General features: G+C 40.7%; 2 protein-coding genes across 4 annotated transcripts; one reads left to right on the top strand and one right to left on the bottom strand.

Moving 5' to 3' along the window:
* Positions 1 to 34: 34 nt before the first annotated feature.
* On the top strand, positions 35 to 11,183 carry tec (tec protein tyrosine kinase). 3 transcript variants are annotated; one of them, XM_076092331.1, is made up of 18 exons: positions 35 to 147; positions 2,348 to 2,551; positions 2,729 to 2,833; positions 3,484 to 3,565; positions 4,569 to 4,697; positions 5,241 to 5,296; positions 5,372 to 5,562; positions 6,091 to 6,156; positions 6,269 to 6,323; positions 6,723 to 6,805; positions 7,329 to 7,462; positions 7,752 to 7,826; positions 7,935 to 8,106; positions 8,671 to 8,887; positions 9,261 to 9,325; positions 9,416 to 9,534; positions 9,638 to 9,795; positions 10,580 to 11,183. In XM_076092331.1, the coding sequence occupies exons 2-18, from the start codon at positions 2,414 to 2,416 to the stop codon at positions 10,661 to 10,663; spliced, it is 1,929 nt and encodes a 642-aa protein (XP_075948446.1). In that variant the 5' UTR covers positions 35 to 147; positions 2,348 to 2,413; the 3' UTR covers positions 10,664 to 11,183. The 3 variants fall into 3 exon arrangements, with proteins under 3 accessions (XP_075948446.1, XP_075948447.1, XP_075948445.1); XM_076092332.1 differs by having other exon boundaries at positions 5,375 to 5,562; XM_076092330.1 differs by having other exon boundaries at positions 5,241 to 5,562.
* A 6,957-nt stretch (positions 11,184 to 18,140) lies between these two features.
* LOC142950651 (uncharacterized) lies at positions 18,141 to 21,236 on the bottom strand. The gene is made up of 4 exons (XM_076092211.1): positions 21,122 to 21,236; positions 20,309 to 20,364; positions 19,722 to 20,081; positions 18,141 to 19,542 (listed from the first exon to the last, which is right to left on the bottom strand). The coding sequence occupies exons 1-4, from the start codon at positions 21,136 to 21,138 to the stop codon at positions 19,325 to 19,327; spliced, it is 651 nt and encodes a 216-aa protein (XP_075948326.1). The 5' UTR covers positions 21,139 to 21,236; the 3' UTR covers positions 18,141 to 19,324.
* Between the last annotated feature and the right edge of the window lie 6,716 nt (positions 21,237 to 27,952).

Genomic DNA, 27,952 nt, shown 5'->3' on the forward strand with positions numbered 1-27,952 from the left:
GCTCTATCCGCAATATGTGTGTGTGTGTGTGTGTGTTTATGTGTCCGTCCCCTCTCTTCATTTCCTGAATCCCGCTCCTCTGATTCACAGCGACATGGGAGACAAGCGCACTTCAATGAGCTGAAACCTGCGACATGACGAGAGAAGGTAAGAACAACACGCTGTTTTATTGACGTTACGTCATTAAGTTTGCAGAAATTAAACTTCTGCGCAGTTTGAGCGTCTGTCACGCGACTGAACCGCGATCAACAGTTAGACATCACAGCGACTGGAATCTGCAGTTCTGCTGTTTAACTACTTTAAACACTAAACCACCATATGAAATACTAATTACAGGTAATAAGAGTAATATTAATACACGTTTAATGCATCTTATAGTGACACCGCGTGAGGAATAAACACCATAAAGTAAAGTATCTAAAACTATTACATGATTATACGAGTCCATAATAAAGTTTTACATGAATCACGTGATCATGTTTGATTTCATAAATATCATTTTAATGATGTAAATCACCTTAAAATGAACGTGCACCACCTGTGAGCAGGTGCAGCCGACAGGGTGCGCGTGCGCTTGTCGCTTCCTTCAGCTGAGTTCAGGTGCTGTCGGAAAACACGCAGAACAAGTTAAAAATGTTAAAAAAATCAGTGAAAGTACTTTAGTTAAAAGGAGCAATACTGTACACGAGCTCAAAAATACTGTATTCTAAATATCACTTCGGTAAAAGTGCATCAGAATATACTTAGGAAAAGTACTCATTACGCAGTGGATCCTTTCAGAATATATATAATATTAAATCGATTATATATATATATATGTTTATGCATCAATGAGAAACAAAGTAACTAAAAGCGGTTAAATAAATGTAGTGGAGTAAGTAGTATAAAATGGAAATACTCAAGTGAAGTACCTCAGAATTGTACTTGAGTAAAAATATGTCATATTTTGTGATATTTACAAAACAAGTATATTCATTTAGGATGACTTTGTGTTATATATAGTTTCTAAATGCGTCATAATTAATACAAATAAAGCAAGCCCAAATATAGATGTTTGTTCCTCTGACAATATTTACAAACTTAAACAAATAACTTTAACAGCATCAGAAAACATTCATAACGAAGATATAATCTTGTTCTTTGATCAGATATTTCCTGATCTAACTCAGGAAGCTTTACATTTATTTTGGCAATATTATTTATAGAACATGGTGTAACGAGCTGATTAACGAGTTAAAAATTGTAGACGTAAACTACAATCCACGAATATGAATCACTGATTGGGGCCAACCGGGAACAGACCCGGGGGCCAAAAGTGTCAGGGTCCCCCCCTTGGCCTTCACCTACAAAACGTCACTCAAAGAGACTCGTACTAACCAGGAAGAGACACAAAACGACTGCAAAGACAGGCACAAAACAACCGCAAAGAGAGACACAAAACAACCGCAAAGAGAGGCACAAAACAACCGCAAAGAGAGGCACAAAACAACCGCAAAGAGAGGCACAAAACAACCGCAAAGAGAGGCACAAAACAACCGCAAAGACAGGCACAAAACAACCGCAAAGAGAGACACAAAACAACCGCAAAGAGAGACACAAAACAACCGCAAAGAGAGACACAAAACAACCGCAAAGAGAGACACAACAACCGCAAAGAGAGACACAAAACAACCGCAAAGAGAGACACAAAACAACTGCAAAGAGAGACACAAAACAACCGCAAAGAGAGGCACAAAACAACCGCAAAGAGAGACACAAAACAACCGCAAAGAGAGACACAAAACAACCGCAAAGAGAGACACAAAACAACCGCAAAGAGAGACACAACAACCGCAAAGAGAGACACAAAACAACCACAAAGAGAGACACAAAACAACCGCAAAGAGAGACACAAAACAACCGCAAAGAGAGACACAACAACCGCAAAGAGAGACACAAAACAACCGCAAAGAGAGACACAAAACAACCGCAAAGAGAGACACAAAACAACCGCAAAGAGAGACACAACACAACCGCAAAGAGAGACACAAAACAACCGCAAAGAGAGACACAAAACAACCGCAAAGAGAGACACAAAACAACCACAAAGAGAGACACAAAACAACCACAAAGAGAGACACAAAACAACCACAAAGAGAGACACAAAACAACCACAAAGAGACACACAAAACAACCGCAAAGAGAGACACAAAACAACCGCAAAGAGAGACACAACAACCGCAAAGAGACACACAAAACAACCACAAAGAGAGACACAAAATAATTACAAAGAGATGCAAATCAACGACTAAGAGACATAAAATGACCACAAAGCAACGCAAAACTAGTCCTGTGTTTCTGTCTTCAGCTCAGCTCCGGCCCGCCGCGTTCTGACGACATCCACCAATGGGCTGAGGGCGTGGGCGGGGCCAGGATGAGTGCCAGGCTGCTATTGGAGGAGATGCTCATCAAGCGTTCGCAGCAGAAGAAGAGGATGTCGCCGCTGAACTACAAGGAGAGACTGTTCGTCCTCACACAGAGCCAGCTGACGTACTACGATGGAAGACGAGAGGTCACTTTAATTTCTCTTCAGGATTAGTTATTTATGAAAGATTTGCATTCTATACACTAAGCTAAGCGAACAGACTGTGGCTTCATATTTACCATATAGATAGCTAATTGTTTTAGCGTGTAGTTTATACTTTATATCTTCATGAAATAGTGAAAAGCTGCCGTTTTCAATCAACAGAGGAAGTTCAGGAGAGGTTCGATCGAGCTGAGCCGCATCAGATGTGCCGAGATCGTCAAGAACGGAGGAGAAATCATCCCCTGCCAGAACAAATACCCCTTTCAGGTACAAACACACGAGTTAATCATGATCAACCTGCTCTGTGTGTTACTGTAAAGCATACTTCTGGTTTATTACAACTTGGTGGGTCCAGAAACTCAAGCATTCATTGGTTGGAAACAAACCTCCAGGTTAGACGATGTGGAACAGAAAACGAAAGATTAACAGTTACATCATTACGCAACATCCATCAAGGTTTACACCTACTTCCTGCTTCAAATTCAACCTACTCCTCAGGTGTAATAAGTGGTCTAGATATGGTGGATTAGAGGTTTTTAAAGTCTGTCAATAATGCATCTTAATTCAACTTAAAGGGCCAGCATGTAGCATTTCCATCTATTACAATTAATGGAATGTAATATTCATATCTATGTTTTAATTGGTGTATAATCACCTGAAACTAATCTCATGGCCTTCGTCAGCAGATAGAGTCCTCTCCATGTGGCTGAAAGCTCTGGAGTAAGTGGACATTGTGGGATTTCAGGCCTGATTGAAGAATGAACCTTCAAGCTCAACATAATATAGACGGACATTGAGAAAAAAATAAATAAATAAGATCTCTCCCCACTTTAGGCAGGAAGAAAATGATGGGAAATGTATTGTTATATCGTACACATTCACTTCAGTCTTTCCTAACCGACCTTGTCTGTGTGCAGGTGGTGTACGACACCAACACCCTCTACGTATTCGCCCCGAGCCACGACAGCAGAAGTCTCTGGGTCCACAGCCTCAAAGGGGGTCAGTCTCTATTCTATTCTACTGAAGCCAAACAGAGGATCGAGGTGTGAATGTAGAGCACTTCTCACGCGTTGTAGTTCTAGCTGCTGCAGAGCTCTTTTTCACACTTTTAAACCACACGTCTGAAACCGGCTTTTCACACAGAGGGCAAAGTTTCCAGCAGCCCCCACTGTTTCCTCCTCCGACTGTTTGTGTATGCGACGGTTTACCTGAGACGTGGTGGTCAGACAAGTGAAACGAGGTCAGGTGCTGCTTTAAAGTCCACTCAGCTTCAGGAGCCTATAGATCATTTATTAAATCTAGTCTTGTCACCTTAGAAAAGGACACGACCATATCTGGACTGAGGAGGAGTGACGATGAGACGCCGTATACGTCTCTGGTCACCTGTCAATCACCGTGTAGCCCCGCCCTAAAGCATCCCCTGCTTTATGGTCTGTTTGACTCTAAATGGACCATAATGTACTAAATGAACATCATGCTGTATTGAAGAAGACTTGAAACTAGAGATTGAGACCATAAACTCATGTTTACAATGTTTACTGAGGTAATAAATCAAGAGAGAAGTAGAGTCATTTTCTCATAGACTTCTATACAACCAGAGGAGTCGCCCCCTGGTGGACACTAGAGAGAATGCAGCTTTAACACATGAAGCTTTTGATTGGACGTATTAATGTCATATTATTGGTTGAAACTGGTTAGTCCTTGCTTATGTAAACACACATTGTTTTAAAGGCAGAAAAGATGACTGGATTTTGATATAAAATTACAAATACTTTTTGTCAATATTTTTGCATAATTGTTTTATATGATGCACAATATGACCGGGGATGTGATCCAAAAAGTGTTAAAATGGCATTTTTCATTTTTCACAGACTTCTTTGAAAATAGAAAACTCTTCACATTTAAGTATTATTTGTGTGTCGCTGGATGTGAAGGAGGAAACCTGATGAATGATTGTTCCAGTTCACACATGACGTTAATCACAGAAACCTGCTCTCTGTAGAGATCAAAGACAACGCTGTGGTGTCGGCCAAGTTTCACCCTCAGTTCTGGCAGGAAGGGGCGTGGCTCTGCTGTCGCCAGGTGGAAAAACAGGCTCCGGGCTGCGAGGAGTACAACCTGTTTGGAGACAGTAAGAAACTCAGCTGTTGTACTAGTATTAGACGTTTCTATTTTTAATGTTTAATCTGAGATCAACTCTCTTTTAGCTCATAGTTTTGCTTCTCCAGCTCCACATAGACACTATGGATGAGCCAATGTAAGAGTCATAAGCACTTCAAGTACTTTTGATACTTATTTCAAAGTAGTTTGAGTAATTTCGCTGCAGTAAAATTGCATTTTGGGGCTCAAATAACCTTTAATGTCCTGGTTGTGCTGGAGCCTAAATTGTTAAAACACTTTGACAGTTAAACTCACAGCAGCTAAATAAACTCATCTTTGAATGTAAACTATTTGTAGTTTGATCAGCAATCAGATAAGTGTGGTTCACAGTAAAGTACATCAAACCTGTACAGTGCGGTACTTGAGGTATTTGGGTACTTCCACCTCTAGTCAGCAGTAATATAAAGTTTTAGTATATCTACTAAAACAACGATGTTTAAAAAAATAAAATAATCGTGGTTAGAAACAGTTGAAACTTTCTGCTTGGTTTAATGTTTCTGTTCCTCTTTCCTAGTTTCCAGGAAACCTTTACCCCCGATTCCTGGAGAGGAGCAAAGCAAAAACAAGAAGGTAACTGATGACCCCACACACACACACACACGCGCACACACACACACAAGCGTCTCATCGTTCTTCCTCCTCCAGCAGCGGCGGCCCCCTCCTCCTCTCCCTCCGGAGGGTGACGACGATGACAAGGAGGAAGAGGAGGAGGTGATGGTGGCGCTGTACGACTTCCCGGGTACCGAGCCGCACGACCTGAGTCTGGTCAAAGGAGGAGAGTACGTCATACTGGACAAGTGCGACGTCAACTGGTACAAGGCGCGAAACCAGTTCAGGTGAGGACCTACATTCTCTCTAGTGTCCACCAGGGGGCGACTGCTCTGGTTGTATAGAAGTCTATGAGAAAATGACTCTACTTCTCTCTTGATTTATTACCTCAGTAAACATTGTAAACATGAGTTTATGGTCTCAATCTCTAGTTTCAAGTCTTCTTCAATACAGCATGATGTTCATTTTGTACATTATGGTCCATTTAGAGTCAAACAGACCATAAAGCAGGGGATGCTTTAGGGCGGGGATACACGGTGATTGACAGGTCTCTACCAGAGACCTGAAACGCACCGTTACCTTGATATAATTTAAAGATCGTTATGAATTTGTTTGGCATAATTTAAGTACACAAAACATTTTATATAGGTTGAGTTGTTTTTAGACATTTAATGCAGAAAAGTTACGTATCAAACCTTTAACTTGATTGCAATAAATGTTACAATAAGTGTTTTTGTAGACGTTAGATGGTCTGAAATACCTCAGCATTGGGATCGAATGATGAGCATCTGTTCCCTTGTGTTTGTGTTTCCCAGCGAGGAAGGCTACATCCCAAGTAACTACATAACAGAGAAGACGTCTGAAAACCTGGTGCAGTTTGTGTGAGTTTGTTAATGTAACGGTGGATCATTGGTTTGTGTCTGCAGACATAAGGCACATCAAACTACCAATAATTCATCATCATCATTAAGATGTGATCATTGTTTGTTCTAGCTGGTACAGCAAACAAGTCAACAGGAACAAAGCAGAGGAGCTGCTGAGGAAAGAGGTGAGCGATCGAACCCCTCTTTACACTTTTTCCCTTTAGTTCCTCTACTTGTCACCTTTCATGATGCAAAACCATCGAAAACCAAAGTTACAGGAAAGCTTTGAACGCTCCGGTGGCCTCGAGGTTGAAGGTTCGAGTCGAGGACATTTGTTGCGTCCGTCTCCCTTTCTTTTGTATTCAACGCTCGAATAAAGATTTAAATACTCGCAGCAAGCTTAGAAGTACATGTATATTAATGTTAAAATCACAAAATAGATTGTGGGTTCTTAATTTCTGTGAAATAATAACTTTGTGATCTGTAGAAAAGATAAACCACGTCTGTTTACACACAAACTTTCTCTTAATCACATGACTAAACATATTCATGGTCAGTCTGTTGGTCTCTGTCGCCCCCTGCAGGACAAAGAAGGAGCCTTCATAGTCAGAGACTCCAGCACTCCAGGAACCTACACCGTGTCCCTCTACGCCAAGTCTGCTCCAGGGTGAGGACACGGTCCGCTCTTCTCTTCTCTATTTTGTGCCTCCTCATCTCCTCCGTCCTCTTCCCTGGGACCTGGAGATGGATCTCAGTGCACCATCTTCCTAAAATTAATCTCAGGGAGAGAGGAGGTTTGCCGGAGGAGACTTCACATTTAAATGACTACGCTGAAGCATGGAAGTCTTGTTTTGTTAAATGCATGTTGCCTCGTCTCCTCGCGTCTCTTCCTCGCCTCCTTCGCTCGCATCTCCGGCGCGAGGAGGCAAGGAAAGGAATCGAAGATGCACAAACTAAGAAAACCTGATTTTCCATCTTTCTAACCAACTTAAAACTCTGCTACAATTCAAGATACGTTTTACTTGAATGTGGAGGGAATTTAAATCGAATGGGTGTTGCAGTATTAGCATCACTTCCTGTGCAGCAGAGGGCTTTTACTCCTTTTACTCAGAGAGTTCTTAGTCATAAAAGCCTGTAAGTTGCATTGATAAATTATTATTATATATTAAATTATTGTTGTGCGTTTGCAGGGAGGGAGGAGCAGCTATAAAACATTACCACATCAAGGAGTCACAAGGCTCGCCTCTACACTTCTACCTGGCGGAGAAACACCTGTTCAGCTCCATCCCCGAACTGATCGAGTACCACAAACACAACGCAGCAGGTAAACAACACGTCACCCGTCTATCCAGACCGGCCATGTTTATCCACAACTACTTCTGTAGCCATCTAGAGATTAACAAGAGGATCTACTGCCATGCTAGCATCGCTCAAAAACCAAGTAGAAGCTTGAGCTGAGGCGAGTGTCATTAGTTCTGTAAGTATTTGGTCATAAACCAAATCAAAAAGTTGACCTGGTCATTACAATTCATCCTCAGGGGAACATGAATGTCCGGTCATGGTCACACTTTGTTTCCTGTCGGCCGTATACTTAATCATCGTCTATATCGCAGGTCTTGTTGCCAGGTTGAGGTATCCTGTAGGGAAACAGGACAAGTCTGCTCCGTCCACCGCCGGCTTCAGCTACGGTGAGTCCTGACAGACCACCGCCTCGGTTTTTAAACATTTGTTCATCCATGAACTCACCTCTTTGTCTTTACTTCCTCTTCTCTCTCTCTCTCATTCCCTCCCTCCAGAGAAGTGGGAGATCAACCGCAGTGAGTTGACGTTCATGAAGGAGCTGGGCAGCGGTCAGTTTGGCGTGGTGAGGCTCGGCAAGTGGAGGGCTCAGTACCGAGTCGCCATCAAGGCCATCAGAGAGGGAGCCATGTACGAGGAGGACTTCATCGAGGAGGCTAAAGTCATGATGTAAGGAGGGAGGAGAGAGGAGAGAGGAGGGAGGAGGGGAGGGAGGGCACTGAAAAGATAAAGTTGATGGTGTTAGGTTAAAGATCATAAAAGAAGGAGACTGACAAAAGAAAGGAAAGTTTTACACATTTAGATTAAGCTTAGTTTATATAAACATACTTACCATTTGATCATCAGTGGAAGTCTTCCAGAGAAAATGTAGTTTCGCTCATTAGACGAGTTCACCTATTTCTGAAAAGCTGAAAATAAAAACTAAATCAAAGCCAAAAGAAAATAGACTAAAAGGTTAAACAATATGCTTCAGGTTTCAATGAGAAGTTACATAAAGCACAGGTCATCATGCGTGTTACCAAAGACGTTCGAGAGAGAAGAGAAAACATCTTTTCCATCTAGAAAAACCTTCACTGTTCTTTGCTTTTCTTTCAATGAAGAAATTCTCTCCAGTTCTGATATAACCGACCTCTTCAGAAGCCGCTATTGTTCATTTGTCTCCAGCTGCCGTGCAAAGTAACTTCTTCTACTCGTCCATTGCATCCTTGTCCATAATGTGTACGTTTCCTCCAGGAGACTGTCCCACCCTAAACTGGTGCAGCTGTACGGAGTTTGCAGCCAGCAGAAGCCCATTTACATCGTGACGGAGTTCATGGAGCACGGCTGCCTGCTGAACTTCCTCAGGCAGCGGCGGGGCAGCTTCAGTCTGGGGTCCTTGCTGAGTATCTGCCTGGACGTCAGCGAGGGCATGGAGCACCTGGAGGCCAACGGCTTCCTCCACAGAGATCTGGTAACTGCAGGTTACTCTGATACTCCAGTCTGGGGACAATTAACATAAATATCAGTGACGGGATTTGTGCTTTTTCTTCTCTTTTAACAATCAGTTTAAGGCACAAATGTGTACATGTATGGTGAGCAACTGTACCTACTATTCTTGTGGGGGTTAGCTTATTAGCTAGCTACAATGTTAGCTAATAAACTTGGCTAAGTAAACAAAGTACTGCTGAGGATTATGGGATTAGTCATTAGTTTAGCAGGAATTTGAGACGTTGACCTCGTGATGATTCGTGAGGAAACGTCAGGATGTAACCAAAGTCATTGGGTTCATCATCAGGGGAACATGAATGTCTGAATCAAATGGCTAACAATAAACATCTCTGCAGGCTTCCAGAAACTGTCTGGTGAACGACTCTCTGGTGGTGAAGGTGTCCGACTTTGGCATGACCAGGTATGTTTCATCCCAACACGGGACCTACACCGTGGTTGAAACTGTGCACTGTGGCAAATTCCCCGTCACATTTAAATGTGTGTTCTGTAGATACGTGTTAGACGACCAGTACACCAGCTCATTGGGGGCCAAGTTTCCAGTGAAGTGGTCGCCTCCTGAAGTCTTTAACTTCTGCAAATACAGCAGCAAGTCAGACGTCTGGTCCTACGGTACATCAATAAACCATTAAACATCTCTATTCATACATTTATCAACCTCCAACACTTCAATAAAGCTCCTGACTCATCAAACCTCCATTGTCTGTGTACCCAGGTGTGTTGATGTGGGAGGTTTTCACCGAGGGTCGCATGCCGTTTGAGCAGAATCAGAACCACGAGGTGGTGACTTTGGTAACCAGGGGTCACCGACTGTACAGGCCCAAAATGGCCTCGCCCGCCATCTATGACATCATGCAGCTCAGCTGGCTGGAGGTGAGAACCGTGAGAGACAATGTGTTTCCGTGTTTTTAAGTCTACATTTTTTAAATTGGTTTTCTCAGCTCGTTGTAGAGTCCAGTTTTAATCTGCATTTTACCTTAATTTGGGCTGAAACATGAATGATTGGGATGACAGTGATTTGATCCATTGATAACAGAAATATTGATTATAGCAGCTTCAAAACAGAAGTTCTTTCTTCAACAGTTTCTGCGCAAAACTATCCGTCACCTTATTAATATCCATGGCTCTGGCCAGAATGCAAATAAAAATATGTATGGTTGAAAGGGAGGATTCTTTCTTGGGTTTTTGAACATTTTCCACCCATAAAATGCGAGATCTGTACTTATTCATCAACAATATTCTCACCGTCTGAACTCATTTCCTCACTGAACTCAGTTTCACTTGTTCGGTCACATGTTGACGCTGCAACTGAACAATACACCTGTATATGTTTCACTCATAACACGCTCAGTTATCCTGGGCTATGATTGGTTTATGAGGACATAGACAATTCATCAATGGCAATAATGAAATAGTTGGATGCAAAAAGCCAGGAAAGCACATAACCAATACTTAAATGTTCGGTTGTATGAGCGGATCCCAAGCACTAGCGTTTTATCGCCTGGCCTTCGTCCACACAACGAGACACATTCCAACTTCAAAACAGCCTTCGGAGAAGGAGCACTTCCATCTTCGAGCTAATTTTTTGCTGCGCTTCTATGAGGTGATGTTCAGAGATGGCTTGGAATAGTCACAGACTGTGTTCTCTCCGTTTCAGAGACCTGGCGATCGTCCGTCGTTCTCTCAGCTCTGCCTGATGATCTCAGACGCTCTGGAGGGCGAAACCCCTCCCCCAAACTGATCAACTGACCAATCGGCTGCTTCCGCCATCCCCACACCAATCCCGTTGGCGGCCACGTTGGCCCCTAAATCCTGGTCCGCAGAAACCCCGCCATTCTTCAGGGTGCTACGGCGGTAACGTGTCCGATCTACAACATGGAGAACATAGTGTGATGGTACTTGCACCAATCAGACGGATTGGATGGACCAATCACACCAGCTGCAGTCCACTCATCCACCAATCACATTTGTTCATCCAGTCAAGATGCCAGTGCTCTAAAAGCTTGAACTGAAGCTGTGTTCAACAACACAAACTGCTGCACATGTTGGACTTTAAGGAATGGCCGCTGTTTCTTTGTTTGATTCTACTGTGTGTGAAATGTAACTGCCGGGAAAATCTGACTTCATGTTATTCAAATCACATTAATGTTTAAAGTGCTGAACCATCGTAGATTGATTTTGGATGTCTTGCAACACATTGCTGCCTCTCACTCAAAAAGAACATTTGAGAAAACATTAATAAAACGATGACGTAAAGATGACGTTGCTTTCCTTAGTCTGGTGTTACGGTCCCGTACAGCCAGCAATGTCACAGGAAGTACTAAGAAGTAAACAAGTTGCAGAGTACATTCGTGTGATTTTAAGGTCACTTCAATTACGTTTTGTACAGGAGAGGGCGCCCTCAACACTCACACTGCAGGACTGAAGCACACAGGGATAAGGACGACTCTGCAAAACAACAACCAACCTGCACCTTTTTCAAGGCTGTCTGCTTCATCAGGTATCCAACATTGCACCCTCTCATACATATACGGCTCCATCGTCTGCAAAGAGACAGATCTACCAAAGACATCTCCTATTCAAACATATCATTAACCATTATATTAAAACAAGATAGGACTGATAACATCAGGAACACCCCCTCCCACTCTTCCATGTACAGAACGACATCTCAGAAAATCTTTAATCCAATTAAACTTCCTTCCCCCAGACTCCTGCATCATACAACTTAACAACCAATCCTTCTTTAGACACTGTTAGAAAAAGAACCAGGGGAACACAGGGGTTAAATACACTGGGGAGGTTTAGGTGATTAGACACAGGTGGATCCAATCAGGGGGCGGGGCAGAAAAATAGCAAAGGCAGGAAACACACAAAGACAGGAAGTCAAACGAGAGGAGAGGTGAGTAACACAAAATAAAAGAGGAAACACTGAAGTGGCAAAATGAAGTGAGACATAACTAAAGGAACAGGACGATACATGACATCCTGTCTGTTACAGATGTTATTCACTGTCTTTTATTGATCGTCATCATTTTAACTCACTGACCAAGACACTAATTTAGAACAAAGACAATGAACAGTAAATACAGAAAACTGTCAGTAAACAAATTCTCATGAAAATCATAAAATATCAAAATCTAAAGCAGCAGGAAAAACTCAACATATTTGTTCATAACACGCATAATAAACTCAATACAACACAATTCATCATATAAATACAAAATGTGTAACTTAACTGAGACGACTTGGAGCACGGCTCTACTTCAGAGGAAAACACTATTAAAACATATTACAGAAATATTACACATCCTGACTTTACTCACAAATATAATATAGAATATGACGCATTATTCTTCATTGAACCATTCAACTTCATATCAGCATTGAAAGCTGTGAAGTGCATTTAAATACATTGTGCTGATAATAACACTTTCACTCTTCACTTGAAGTAACATTTGAACACAGGAATTTACCTGTGTGGTATAAATACATTCACCATAAATAGTTAATAGTTATACTTCAAATGAACGTTCTGAGTGCTGTTACTAAAAGCTGTTAATAAATCACATTATTCAGTTTTATTATGACTTCATGTGAGAAAGTTACCATTTAGATTCACAATATCAGTAGTCAGTTTATCCAGGTAACGGTTTGTAAATTTGCAGCTGCTACCAAACACTCTGCAGGTAAAATCAATACAAAGGTTCATTTAATAGGTATTAATAAACTCTGAGCTTTTCTTTAAAACATACCTACAATGAGGACAATAAATAACAGATAGCTGTAACAGACAAAAAATAAAAAATATAAAAGGCCAGAGTTTACAAGACATTCATGCTCCTCAGCAGTATTTCAATGAAGACCATAGATAACTCCTCTCACTCCGCTACGACCAGCTGTGACTGAGCAGCTCATTCAGACATCAGATCATCACAACGAGACCTTCAGACGCTGCTTTGGACTTCAGACCTGAGAGACTAGAATCATCTGAGTCTATAAGGAGGGAATGACTTAATCTTGTGATCTAGCATATCGTGATTAATTTAATGTTTTCTACGCAGATAGTAACAACCACCCAGCAGAGTTACTACTATCAGTCCCACTACACAGTAGAGGACGATCCATCCTGGACTCTCTGCTTGTGATGGACTTCCTGTCGTTGAAGCATCTCTTCCTCCACTTGATGAGTTTGGTGTCTCAGGTTTGGGCCGATCCCTCTCTGCTGTAAAGAGACCAAACAAGTCTGAGTCATTGATGAGAAGAAACAACATCTCACTACAACATAAACTAAACGTCCTCAACAGATTAAACTGGAACATATTTCACAGATCCTGTAAGAAGGAAGTGTAACGACAATAATCAGGTTCTTTTCATCAGGAAACTTCTACTGAATCAACTCACCTGTGACGTTGAGGTGACATTTCCTCGAACCTTCACCATCACTTGTGAGCGCATCACACAGGTAAACACCTGAGTCATCAGTCCTGAGTCTGGACATGTGGAGTCTGAGTCGTCCTTCTCTGAGGACGTCTTTGTCAAACTGGACTCGTCCTGCAAACCGTTCATGCTGAGACTCTGAGACCTCGACACCTTCATGAAGATGAAACAGGACGAAGGGTCTGAGATCAGTGAACATCTCACAGATGATATTAATGGACTTGAAGGAACCATCTGTTGTGGTCTTGAAGGTCCATTCCAGAGTGACGTCGTGGTTCTCCTCTGCCTGATAGGAGCTCTGTGTCACATCCACTACTAATGGTCCTGTTGAGGAGACAGAGAGGGAGAGTGAGGAGCAGACAAACTGACAACGTTAACATGAGAGCCTTTAAACTCCACCTGGAGATGTTTACTGATGCTGGTCTCAGTTCTGCAGACACTCATCAAGAGAACGCGTTTGATCAAACTCAGGCGAAGAATAAATTGTTAGTTTAACTGATTCATTGAGACAGATTTTAAAAAGAAGTCAATGAGTTGTTTGTGAGGCTGAAAGCAGGAACGTGCCGACAGGGCTGCTGCTTTAACGTGAAGAAGCTTCAAAGGAAGCTTTTTTTAGTCAGTTTAAATTATTATGACTGAAAAAAGTGTAAAATTCTAAATAAATTCAGAGGATTGTTGGAACATTCAGAGCTTAGCATGGACCTCTGTAGCACCTTATTTACACGACTCACTCGTTGAAGAGATGAAGTGTGTACTTCAACACGGTTTATCCTCCTGATTAATTATGATTTTTGATGTAAAAACTATCTGTAGTCATTAATATATATTAGTCTGAAATGGGTCCTTCTGCATACTTTTACTTTAAGTATATTTTGGTGGCAATACTGAACAATATTTTGAATGCAGGACTTTTACTTGTTAGAGTCTTTCTACACTGTAGTATTGTTACTTTCACCATAAGGTCCAGTGTGTAGTATTGTACTGTTGTACTGTTGTACTGTTGTACTGTTGTACTGTTCACCTCTCCATCATTTGATGTTGTCTGTTTCTCCTTCACCACTGTGACTTCAAGAAGTTTTCATATTCAGTAAAATGAGGCATTCGTCATGTTGGTTTGTGTTGGAGGACTAATGTTATGTGACATGATGTTTGTACAATAAAACACCTTCAATCATGATGAAGAGACATGTAATCTACATCAGACTATGGCTCATTCACACACATTTCATATTTTGTCGATCTTCACAGGATTTATAATTATATACCGGAGCTTGTCTTTTTCTTTGTGTTTGATAAAGTGAAGCTGTGAACTAACCAGAGACACAGGAGGTCAGTGTGAGGAGCAGCAGGATGCTGCAGATCATCTTCTCCCTGTGAGAGGAGACAGACATCAGACGATAAAACCTCACAGAGCTTCTTTCTTCACTTACGAAACAACCGAAGTTGGTTCCAAGACGAGAGTGAATCAGTGGTCGGCTTTCACCCGCTGGCGGAGAAGAATTTAGAATATTGTGTTTACAAACCGCAACCGTCAGGTGTAACTCATTGCGCCTTTAAAAAGGCTCTAAATTCCAAAATTCTTTGCTCTTGTGCAAACAACTGCAACAGTGCTTACTAAGAGAACAGTGTTACCTGAGGGTGGGCGCAATGCTTCCACGGCAGGCTGTGTGTAGAGACGGGGTCATCAGGTGTCACAAACAGGAAAATCGGCCGAACCGGCTCCGTAACCAAAGCACAGAGAAGCTCTGATGACAACACAGAGGGAGAGAGACTTTATCCTCTGCTCAGGTTTTTGCTGTGGACATTACTCCTCTATATCTGTACATGCTAGTTGTTTGCTAATATATTCATTATCTAAATTTCAAATGTAGCACCTTTAAGGGGCTTCAATTGCATCTACTTCTGCAGCCTCATGTTCTCTATGAACTCCTCACTTTATCCTGATTTTATCATTTTACATTTCTTTTGTTTATTTGACACCTTCAGTTTCTCTCCTTCAATCTTTACCTAAAAATCATGTGAGCAGAGTGAAGAGGCTCTCTTCTCACTGTTCAGATTCAAAGCCTGCAAAACAGTTTGAACTTTATTAAACAACAGATTGAAAAGTAAGCAAGTTTATTTTCATAGTTAGTGAAATAGACACCACGGGCTACCTGGAAGTTTACAGAAACACAAGTTAAACTCATTGGTGCTTTGTGGAATACAGTAAAAATATGAGCAGAGGTTTGTAAACAAGACAAATTATTTGAATGAGCCACAGGATTTTAGATTGATTTGTTTTACTCTTTTGAGGCAACCAGAATGTTTGTATCATCAACTTGCAGGGACTTGCACAAGACAAGTGGTTTAGAAGACGGATGTTTTCCAAAGTAGCAGGCAAAACAAAGTAGTAAGGTATATATATAGGATGATTAAAGGTGTGTTTAGTAAAGAAAATGTCAAACAACATTTACACAGGAGGTGAGGCTGGTGAGTCCAAAAAGCAAAAGTAAAACAATGAAACAAAAAGTCCATAAACTGCCAAAATACAAAATTGAGTAACAGATAATCCAAAGTCCAGAAATGAGCAAAATGAAAAATAAACGTGGATCAGTTTCACCAGGATAAGCAGGACGAATGCACATGGGAAACTTCAAGAAACACCAGCAGACAAACCAACAACCATGAGACAAAGAACTGTAAATACACAATAAATCAATCAGAATTAAGACATGAGGACAGGCAGAACGCTGATTGGTGGAGAAAACTAAAAGGGAAAAGAGCAAAGCTGACGAGAGTAACGAGTGAAAACTAAGTTAAACTAAAGTAAACAACAGAAGAGGAAGAAATAAAATAGGAAACAAACTAAACAAAACCAAGATCATGACAGGTGAATGTATAATACGCTCCTCACATACTAACTCATGTTAGACTGAATGAAAGTACCATCAAATAACGCCGCCATGTCGACTTCAGCTTGTTCCAAATACCCCAAAAGTTAAAATGGCTGCCCCCGTTGCAGCCATGAAAGAGAGTAAAGAGCCTTAAGTCTTGAGCCAGAGATGAGCTGAAGAGCAGCAGAAAAGAAAAGAAACACGAGTTACAAAGCAAGAAAGTAAAGATGTTAAACCTGAACTCAGAGAGAGAGAGAGGTTGATATGTGAACGTTTAAAGATATTACCTGAAGACGAGTCCTGTAGTCCCTTTGGCACCGTTTGGTCTAAAATCCAACATGTGAACATGTTTTAATTAAACACAACAAACATAAATATATACAATATAATATTTCTGTTGCTGCCACTAAAATAAACAGGAGACTATCCCTCTCTCACTCTCTCCTCTTCTCTTTTTCCCTCTCTTCCTGATGCAACTCCACGAGGCTGACCAGCGTAGCTCTGAGCTAGCGAGCTCAAAAAGCTAACTTTTTTAAATCTGTTGCAATGACTGAGAGAATGATAGAAAACAGCCACTCCATGCGACAAAGACTACAATCGACAAGAAATGCTCATTGACGCACACAAATACAACAATATGCAGATGATAAACAAATGTTGTTGTGTAAATGAAAGCTGTAGCGAGGGAACTTACTCAGTTGATAGGTAGACTAGAATGAGGAAGCGGAAAATATACTGAGCCCGCGCTGAAGGTCCCGGACGTCACGTGACGCAGGGGACGTGACAAGAATCAAAGACAAAATGTAAAACGGGAAAAAATATTTATTAAAAACGAGATAACCCGAGGCTAGCCAGTGCAGCTTGTCTACAGATACAAGAAGTGATCATAAAGTGAACTGTCCTGTTTCCTCGAATGAACTCTGTACATGTCTCATCTCGCTGCTGTGTGGATGACTGAACATGTCTTCCCTACACCACAGAGCTGCAGCACGTCGGCCTGTCTGTCATTACACATTCTTTACATTTCAATGCTGCACATCATTTCAACCAGGAGAGATGGATCAAAAAGTCAAAGTTTTTTTCAGGACAACCTGTCAATCACAGTAGTCCCGCCCTAAAGCATACCCTGCTTTATGGTCTATTTGACTCTAGATGGACCATCATTGTTGTACATATAACAATGTGTACATAAACAAAATAAAAAAACTACTGGCAATGAAGGAAATTAAAACCAACATTTTGCAAAAAGTGTTGTTGCGCTTGGCTGAGGTGGAAAAGTTGGTGCATCGAGAAAAACAAAAACAGGACAAAGTGCAAAGAAAAGAAAGAAGCGTGTGACTCAAAAACTACTGAAAACATGAGGAGTGATGAGGAGATTGTAGCATTACCTCACATGAATACATAAAACTAACATAAATGTCACCCTGAAACCTTGGTAGCTCAACACCGTCAAGCATACGGTCAGTAAAGACAACTTAATGTCAATGTGCTTCACACACACACACACACACACACACACACACACACACACACACACTTGTACGTACACAGAGTGGCAAAGCGGGGACCCTAAAGAACCAAGGACATGTGGGGACATGAAGGAGAAATAAGAGAGAGTGAGACGTTAGATGCACGTCTCCTGCTTATGGAACAAAAAAATGGTGTCTCACGTCATTTAATGGTCACTTCCCTTGCTTCTCTGCCAGTAAATGTTCTGTGTGATGTCTTGTGTGTTAGTAACTTTGTTTGCAGATCAGTTGTGCTGAGATTTATTCCTTATTTCAGCTTTAATGAGAGTCGCTAGTCTTCCTGGGGTCCACTCAAGAACAATTAAAAAATACTTAAAATCAAACAATGTCAACAACATAAAAAAACGAAACCAGAAAAGACAAAAAAAGGAAAATGTACGAATTAGAAAATATATTTTATGGTTCTACATATAAAACAATAATGACCTACAATGAAAATAAAACTGTCAAAAGGAAAAAAGCAAAATAAATTAAAATATTAAAAACAGCAAAAAACAATAACCAAACTAACATCTACATGAGATTCAGAAACATTTGTTCTTTGTAACTTTTTGAAAGAAGATCTCTCTGTCTCATGATGTGGACAAGCCCAACAGATAAACCCTTAAAATATTAAGTTAATATTCATCACTGCAGCTTCTTAATTAATTATGATGTCATTAGCACCTATTGTAACATACAGAGGTGATCTTCAGCCCTTCAAACACCCGTTTGTATCAGTACTCTTCCTCATGAATACTTATCAATACGCCCATTTCATGTGGCTTGATGTCAGTTCTGGTATTTTGATGCTTTAACAGCAACATGAAGTTTCCTTTAGTGTTCAGTGTAATGATGCAATACATTGATTACTTTAACAACAAATGGACTGAAATTGTAATTGTTAAGACACGACTCTAGTTTTGAAGTAAACTGAGTTCTTCCTGTCTGAACACACAGAACATCTCTACTATTAAAAACAAACAGGTTCAAACATCTGGCTGTATTCTAATGAGCCGTTATTTTTTATTTCAATTTAATAAATAAATTAAATCATGAACAATATGGAGAATGTATTGCAAATAAAACACAAGGCCGAAAGGATGAAATATATGCACAAAATAATTCAAAGACAGAATTCAAGTACAGAAGTTTTTTTGCAACAACAGAAAATATACATTATTTGTGACAACAACATGTAAACAACCATTTTTGTGCAGGAAGTGTTTGATTACAGAAACACTAAAGACAGAAAGTTTGACAGCTTGTATTTCAATCAACCAGTTAATTAATGCTAAATGCTACATTCAAATAAAAATTAAGTCTATGTTTTTGAAATACTTTTTGAATACTTTGTTAAAAGTCTTCATTGTGCATTATAGTTATATCAACACAATAAAAAGGGCAGTTTGTGATTGGCAGGAAGATGTGAAGTCACTTTTAATAACTGGACTTCTATGACTAATGCGTTTGGAGTTCTGAATTAATGCATCAGTATTGAACTGTGGGTAAGAACCGGCTGAGCCAGTGGCTAGCAAGAATCTTGTTTCTAGTCAGAGAGTGAATCATTGAATCTAGTTCTCAAGGCAGAGAGGGAATCATTGAATGTTGTTTTCTAGGCAGATAGCGATACAGACCCCAAGAAAAACCCAGCAGAGTTACTACTACTATCAGTCCCAGTACACAGTAGAGGACGATCCATCCCAGACTCTCTGCTTGTGATGGACTTCCTGTCGTTGAAGCATCTCTTCCTCCACTTGATGAGTTTGGTGTCTCAGGTTTAGGCCGAACCCTCTCTGCTGTAAAGAGACCAAACAAGTCTGAGTCATTGATGAGAAGAAACAACATCTCACTACAACATCAACTAAACGTCCTCAACAGATTAAACTGGAACATATTTCACAGATCCTGTAAGAAGGAAGTGTAACGACAATAATCAGGTTCTTTTCATCAGGAAACTTCTACTGAATCAACTCACCTGTGACGTTGAGGTGACAGTCCCTAGATCCACCATCATCACCAGCGTTCACTCTACACAGGTAAACACCTGAGTCATTAGTCCTGAGTCTGGACATGTGGAGTCTGAGTCGTCCTTCTCTGAGGACGTCTTTGTCAAACTGGACTCGTCCTGCAAACCGTTCATGCTGAGACTCTGAGACCTCGACACCTTCATGAAGATGAAACAGGATGAAGGGTCTCGGAACAGTTAACATCGCACAGGAGATAGAAATGGACTTGAAGGAACCGTCTGTTGTGGTCTTGAAGATCCATTCCAGAGTGACGTCGTGGTTCTCCTCTGCCTGATAGGAGCTCTGTGTCACATCCACTACTAATGGTCCTGTTGAGGAGACAGAGAGGGAGAGTGAGGAGCAGACAAACTGACAACGTTAACATGAGAGCCTTTAAACTCCACCTGGAGATGTTTACTGATGCTGAGCTTTAGAGACACAAAGGTATGAACAAGGTGCATGATTGTAACAATAACTAGAGTCATGTTGAAGTGTGTTAGTGAGGCTGAAGGTGTGTTGAGTCTGTGTGGAGAACAAAGTGAAGCTGTGAACTAACCAGAGACACAGGAGGTCAGTGTGATGAGCAGCAGGATGCTGCAGATCATCTTCTCCCTGTGAGAGGAGACAGAGGACCAGAGTCATCAACACATCACATCACAGTTCAAGAGACACCAGCTCCAGTCTGTCTGTGGTCTCTGCAACACGTCTTCTTCTTCTGTGGTTCTTGTGACAACATGACTGATCAGAGGACTGAGACCAGGAGAGGACTCACTGCTGTGTTTCTGTGTTTGTCTCATTTCCTCTTTATGAAGTTCCATATTCTGCCAATGTCACATGATAACATGCTGACATTGGCAGAATATGCACTGCGGGAGTCAAACCCAGGTCACAGTGTTATCAGCACATAACCGTGGTCAGCTACTACACCGATGTACACCAAATATCACCAGACCACTCACAGTTTACTTGATGTCTGTTCTTCTGTATGACAGTAGACTATTTAATAATCATGTATTTATGGTTGAACCTCCATATTATTCAGATATAATTCTCATGTATTAGTTAGAACACATTTAAAAGATCAACCAGACACAACAAACAAACATCAGATAGTAACAGATCCATAATCATCATGTTGTCTTGTTTTGTGTCTGATTGTGATGCTGGATTGAAAACACTCAGAGAGAGAAAGTCCTGCTGTTAGTTCCACTGATGAGGAAACAAGACGAAGCACAAGATACATGAATGATGACAACATGTTAAACAAAGAACATCATATTCAACATGAACAAAGTATGAACTGCATGTTGGAGTTAAAGTGAGTCTGTCGTGAGGACTGAAAGTTTAAAGTAGAGAAGAAGGAGCCTACCTGTAACTCATCATCATGAACACTGAGTCTGTAGAGATCAATGATTCACTGGATCTATAAGTCCAGAGAGAACATCTTCATCAGGATTCATCTCTCCTCACTGAAAGTCTCTACTGTTTCTAAACCGATCACAGCTGCACAAGAGAGTCTGTTTGAGTTCCTGTAAACATTGGAAACTTCCCCATCTGCTGACAGACTTCTCCTTTATGTGGGTTTGGTCCTGTAGGTCTGTAATTGTGAGAATATTTTTGATTAATACTAGAATATTTCAGGCTGTTCGTTCAGCGTTCACCTCAATGATACATGAATTATTTATAATTAATCTATAAACCTCTGGACTTTAATATTTACATATTTGTTTCAGCAAGATATCTGCACATTTAAAACATAAATCACATATCTTTGTTCTCTGGGAAGTCGAGAATAGACGTAATATTTCAAGAAAAAAAACTCGACCTGACCTTTAAAAGAGAACCTAACAGAAAACACGTCTGATTGCTGTTTTGTGTCTTTGTGGTGATTGAATTAGGGGGGGGGGGCCTAATGCCGTCGCAATATTGTATCGATAGACAGACGCCAAATATCAATCTTCTACGATATAAACTATTCATATCAGTACTCTTCCTCATGAATACTTATCAATACGCCCATTTCATGTGGCTTGATGTCAGTTTTGGTATTTTGATGCTTTAACAGCGACATGAAGTTTCCTTTAGTGTTCAGTGTAGTGATGCAATACATCGATTACTTTAACAACAAATGGACTGAAATTGTAATTGTTAAGACACAACTCTAGTTTTAGTTTTGAAGTGAACTGAGTTCTTCCTGTTTGAACACACAGAACATCTCTACTGTTAAAAACAACCGGCTGTATTCTAATGAGCCGTTAGTGACACCTAGTGGAGAAGAAAGGTAACAACATGGTGACTCCTTTATAGAGTTTAGACACTTAGAATTAGATTGAATAAAATCAAATGCTTTCACTTAAACTTCTGGAGAATCTGTTTTTTTTGGGGGTCAAAACCTCTATTGAGATCAAAAACAATTACAATGGAGACTTTTTATTTTTCATTTCAATTTAATAAAGAAATTAAATCATGAAAAATATGGAGAATGTATTGCATGTATTGCAAATAAAACACAAGGCCTCATGGATGAAATATATGCACAAAATGAATTCAAGTACAGCAGTTTTTTTTTTGCACCAACAGAAGATATACATTATTTGTGACAACATGGAAACAAGCGTTTTGTGCAAGAAGTGTGACTATAGAAATACTAAAGACAGAAAGTTTGACAGCTTGTTTGTAATATATTTCAATCTTAAAGCCAAACCTAGATCTTAATACTTTATTGCTGAACATCTTCGTCTTTTTCATCTCATTAAGATCCACAATCAACCAGTAAATTAATGCTAAATGCTAAATTCAAATAAAACTCAAGTCCATGTTTTTGAAACATCTAAATGATCTTCAGAGGCCGACAGCAGCAGAAATAAACAGAAATAAACAGAAATAAACAGAACTCCATCGACTTCATTTGTGCAAAATGTTTTCAACATAGAAACAATGTAACAGCTGAGAGTGACGTGATGGTCAATCATTTCTGTTAATTTTGTTAATGAAACAAACAAAAGGGGCTGATCCTTACACCCAGAGGGAGTCAAGGACACTAATACTTTGTTAAGTGTCTTCATTGTGCTTTATAGTTCTGATACCAACACAATAAAAAGGGCAGTTTGTGATGGTGATTGGCAGGAAGATGTTCATTGACTCACCCTACAAGGGCCAATCATTTACAAGAACAGATTGTAAAACATGAAACGTATTAATGAAGGCACAATAAACAGAAAGGGCACAATTAAAACATGGACCTAGAGCATGAGTTTTAAACAAACCAGACATATTACAGTAATCAGCGTTGCATATGTGTCTGACCTAAATACCAAAAAAGAAATGATTCATTTAAATTATTTTTTTTGAGTTTTTAAAGTGTTTTGTTTGTAATATGTATAATAAGCATCATTTAGTATCACTACTGAGAATTTAACAAACATAAAAACATGACGTAGATAGGTTTGCTGTTTTCAAGATAAAGTTATGAACACCGGCTGAATATCTATGATCAGAATCATTATAACTGTGTTATAACTGCTGCTGTGTAAAGGGAATACTGCTGTTAACAAGAACTTGATGTGTTTAATTAAAGTGTTTACAAACCAAATGTTATTGCCCTTTTGTTCATGCGCAATACACTACTTCTGAATTCATTATTGAACTTTGTGCATAACAATGAGATTAATCGCAGAAAATCATGCGATTAAAAATTTGAATCGTTGGCCATCACTAATGCAGTGGAACTTGTCATCCATATTGTGCCCCTCCAGTGCAGCAGTAAGCTGGTTGACCACCACCGTGTCTCCAGGAAATGTTTGAATCTGGTTCTTTAGTCAGAGAGCGACTCTTAGGGAATGTTTGAATTAGTGCTGGGTGGTATACCGGTTTTAATTTCCCGTACTATATGAATTTTTCACACACCGTCATACCGGTAACAAGCCGAAACAACTGCTGTCGCTCTTCAACAGGCAGCACAATGTATTGTTCGCCGCTACGGTCGGAGCTAGTTGTCTTAAGTGTATTGAGAGGGACCCCTAGTCATGGTCATAACAACAATTAATAAGGACAACTAACGCTCTTTAACAGGGCAACAGTTTGTGACAGATGAACAATTTCTAACACTAATAATTGTAACTTTATAAAATGACACCGCCGAACGGCATGCTGGGTACAGCTCGCTAGCTAGCTAGCCCGCTAGCACAACAGTCTGCTAACAGCTAGAAGAAGCTCCGTCATTAAAGAACAGAAAGGAGCGATGCAGGAGGAACAAAGAGAGACCAGAGATGCACCAATACAATCTCAGCCCAAGAGAGGAGCTGTGTCTGCTGGTTGGAGGTCTTTTGGTTTTAAAGAATTCGACGTGGATCAAAAGACGATGTATTGTAAAGTTTGTCGAGCAGCTGTTTAGGGCTACAACAACGAATCGATAAAATTCGATTACTAAAAGAGTTGGCAACGAATTTCATTATCGATTCGTTGTGTCGCGCGACTATTACGCCACTCAATAAGTCGCAGAGATGTTTGCGTATAAAAGAAAAGTTGAGTTGAACGCAGAGCAGAGCGGAGGTAGAGGCAAGACCATTGGAGAGACCCGTAACGTTGTTCTGAAACACATGGCGGAGGCAGAGAAATCAGTACGACCTAAGTCATCCAAGGTGTGGGAGCATTTCACACTAAATAAATCGAAAAGGTGTGTTAATTGCAAGACATGCAAAAGCGACATGGCATGGCACGGGAGCACCACGGTGATGATTCAGCACCTAAAACGTAAACATGTTGTAGTCCTTGATGAGGAGGAAGAGGTTCAACAGCAGGGTTCGTCACTACAGAATCCTACTTTAGTTCCGTTTTGAAGTGAGGAACGTAACGTCCCTCCAGCAGCTCTTCTGGTGCTGGTGTTTACTCGTTATCCAGCTTGACAAGCATGACAAGTTAGCGTTAGCTCGTTAACAGTAGTAAAGCAGGGGTGGTATAGTTTGCAAGACTAAAGACACGTTTTTAATTCACTCGCCTTTTTATCCGATTCATCTAAAAAAATAATCGCCAGATTAATCGATTATTAAAATAATCGTTAGTTGCAGCCCTACAGCTGTTATTGCCTCTGGTGGCAACACTAGCAATTTACTCCATCACCTCAGCCGAAAACGTGTTGGAATACGAAGAGTGTATGCGATGACGGTCCTCGGATGCTTTTTTGGGTATTTTGCTCAGACACATATGCAACGCTGATTACCGTGTAATATGTGTGGTATTTGTTATAAATGTACGTTGGTACATAGAGGGTGATAAGAAGTTGTACCTGGAGGGGCTTAGGACCCAGGGGAATGTAGGTGAAGGAAACAGGAAGTGACGGAAGACACGCCACACAAATAGCTGTTCACCGCTGGCCGGCCGGTTCTTGTGTTAGTTTTCGGCATTAATTAATGAATGCGTTAACGCGAAAAAAAAATATCTCGAGGTAGATAGTGATTCATTAAATTTTGTTTTCTAGGCAGAGAGTGAATCTTTGAATCTTCTTCTTTAGTCAGAGACTGTTTGATTGAGTTGAGCGATGGAAACCCCAACAACCGTGGCAACAACCGAGGGTTGTCTGGGAACCGGAAGGTCAACGGTTCGATCCTCGACTGGGACGTGTCACGTGTCGAAGTGTACCTGAGCAATACACTGAACCCCAGGCTCCTGTCATTGGCAGCCCACTGCTCCCTATATACAGTGATGGGTCAAATGCAGAGACAAATTTCCCCCTTAAAGGGATCAATATAGTATAATAAATAAATAAATAAAAAATTAACCACCCAGCAGAGCTCCTACTACTATCAGTCCCAGTCCACAGTAGAGGACGATCCATCCTGGACTCTCTGCTTGTGATGGACTTCCTGTCGTTGAAGCATCTCTTCCTCCACTTGATGTGTTTGGTGTCTCAGGTTTGGGCCGAACCCTCTCTGCTGTAAAGAGACCAAACAAGTCTGAGTCATTGATGAGAAGAAACAACATCTCACTACAACATCAACTAAACGTCCTCAACAGATTAAACTGGAACATATTTCACAGATCCTGTAAGAAGGAAGTGTAACGACAATAATCAGGTTCTTTTTAGTCCAGGAAACTTCTACTGAATCAACTCACCTGTGACGTTGAGGTGACAGTCCCTAGAACTCCAACCATCACCTGTGAGCACAGTACACAGGTAAACACCTGAGTCATTAGTCCTGAGTCTGGACATGTAGAGTCTGAGTCGTCCTTCTCTGAGGACATCTTTGTCAAACTGGACTCGTCCTGCAAACCGTCCATGCTGAGACTCTGAGACCTCGACACCTTCATATAGTTGAAACAGGATGAAGGATCTGAGATCAGTTAACATCTCACAGAAAATATTAATGGACTTGAGGGAACCGTCTGTTCTGGTCTTGAAGGTCCATTCCAGAGTGATGTTGTGGTTCTCCTCTGCCTGATAGGAGCTCTGTGTCACATCCACTACTAATGGTCCTGTTGAGGAGACAGAGAGGGAGAGTGAGGAGCAGACAAACTGACAACGTTAACATGAGAGCCTTTAAACTCCACCTGGAGATGTTTACTGATGCTGAGCTTTAGAGACACAAAGGTATGAACAAGGTGCATGATTGTAACAATAACTAGAGTCATGTTGAAGTGTGTTAGTGAGGCTGAAGGTGTGTTGAGTCTGTGTGGAGAACAAAGTGAAGCTGTGAACTAACCAGAGCCACAGGAGGTCAGTGTGATGAGCAGCAGGATGCTGCGGATCATCTTCTCCCTGTGAGAGGAGACAGAGGACCAGAGTCATCAACACATCACATCACAGTTCAAGAGACACCAGCTACAGTCTGTCTGTGGTCTCTGCAACACGTCTTCTTCTTCTGTGGTTCTTGTGACATCATGACTGATCAGAGGACTGACACCAAGAGAGGAATCACTGCTGTGTTTTTGCCTCACTCATTTCCTCTTTATAACGTTTCCTACACGCTGACATTGGCAGAATGTTGAGTACAGGAATCAAACCCAGGTCTTGATGTTTGTGACAACACAGTGTTATCAGCACATAACCGTGGTCAGCTACTACACCGATGTACACCAAATATCACCAGACCACTCACAGTTTACTTGATGTCTGTTCTTCTGTATGACAGTAGACTATTTAATAATCATGTATTTATGGTTGAACCTCCATATTATTCAGATATAATTCTCATGTATTAGTTTTCTGTCTAGACGGGATTACTGGCTCAGTCCCTCTCAAACTAGAACACATTTAAAAGATCAACCAGACACAACAAACAAACATCAGATAGTAACAGATCCATAATCATCATGTTGTTTTGTGTCTGATTGTGATGCTGGATTGAAAACACTCAGAGAGAGAAAGTCCTGCTGTTAGTTCCACTGATGAGCAAACAAGACGAAGCACAAGATACATGAATGATGACAACATGTTAAACAAAGAACATCATATTCAACATGAACAAAGTATGAACTGCATGTTGGAGTTAAAGTGAGTCTGTCGTGAGGACTGAAAGTTTAAAGTAGAGAAGAAGGAGCCTACCTGTAACTCATCATCATGAACACTGAGTCTGTAGAGATCAATGATTCACTGGATCTATAAGTCCAGAGAGAACATCTTCAACAGGACTCATCTCTCCTCACTGAGAGTCTCTACTGTTTCTAAACCGATCACAGCTCCACATGAGAGTCTGTTTGAGTTCCTGTAAACATTGGAAACTTCCCCATCTGCTGACAGACTTCTCCTTTATGTGGGTTTGGTCCTGTAGGTCTGTAATTGTGAGAATATTTTTGATTAATACTAGAATATTTCAGGCTGTTCGTCCAGTTCCTCAATGATACATGAATTATTTATAATTAATCTATAAACCTCTGGACTTTAATATTTACATATTTGTTTCAGCAAGATATCTGCACATTTAAAACATAAATCACATATCTTTGTTCTCTGGGAAGTCGAGAATAGACGTAATATTTCAAGAAAAAAAACTCGACCTGACCTTTAAAAGAGAACCTAACAGAAAACACGTCTGATAGTCTTTGTAGTGATTGAATTAGGGGGGGGGGGGGGGGGGGGGGGCCTAATGCCGTCGCAATATTGTATCGATAGACAGACGCCAAATATCAATCTTCTACGATATAAACTATTCATATCAGTACTCTTCCTCATGAATACTTATCAATACGCCCATTTCATGTGGCT

This window comes from Anarhichas minor, unplaced genomic scaffold (genome assembly GCF_050575085.1).
Source record: "Anarhichas minor isolate MPS153535 unplaced genomic scaffold, ASM5057508v1 ptg000016l, whole genome shotgun sequence".
Classification (NCBI taxonomy): domain Eukaryota; kingdom Metazoa; phylum Chordata; class Actinopteri; order Perciformes; family Anarhichadidae; genus Anarhichas; species Anarhichas minor.

Coding starts and splice junctions, on each gene's coding strand:
- LOC142950651 (XM_076092211.1), bottom strand. Junction 20,082..20,308: donor ACTGACCTCCTGTGTCTCTG/GTTAGTTCACAG, acceptor TCTCCTCAACAG/GACCATTAGTAGTGGATGTG. Junction 19,543..19,721: donor CTGTCACCTCAACGTCACAG/GTGAGTTGATTC, acceptor GTCTCTTTACAG/CAGAGAGGGTTCGGCCTAAA.
- tec (XM_076092330.1), top strand. CDS start 2,414: ATGAGTGCCAGGCTGCTATTGGAGGAGATGCTCATCAAGCGTTCGCAG. Junction 5,563..6,090: donor AAGGCGCGAAACCAGTTCAG/GTGAGGACCTAC, acceptor TGTGTTTCCCAG/CGAGGAAGGCTACATCCCAA. Junction 6,157..6,268: donor GAAAACCTGGTGCAGTTTGT/GTGAGTTTGTTA, acceptor TGTTTGTTCTAG/CTGGTACAGCAAACAAGTCA.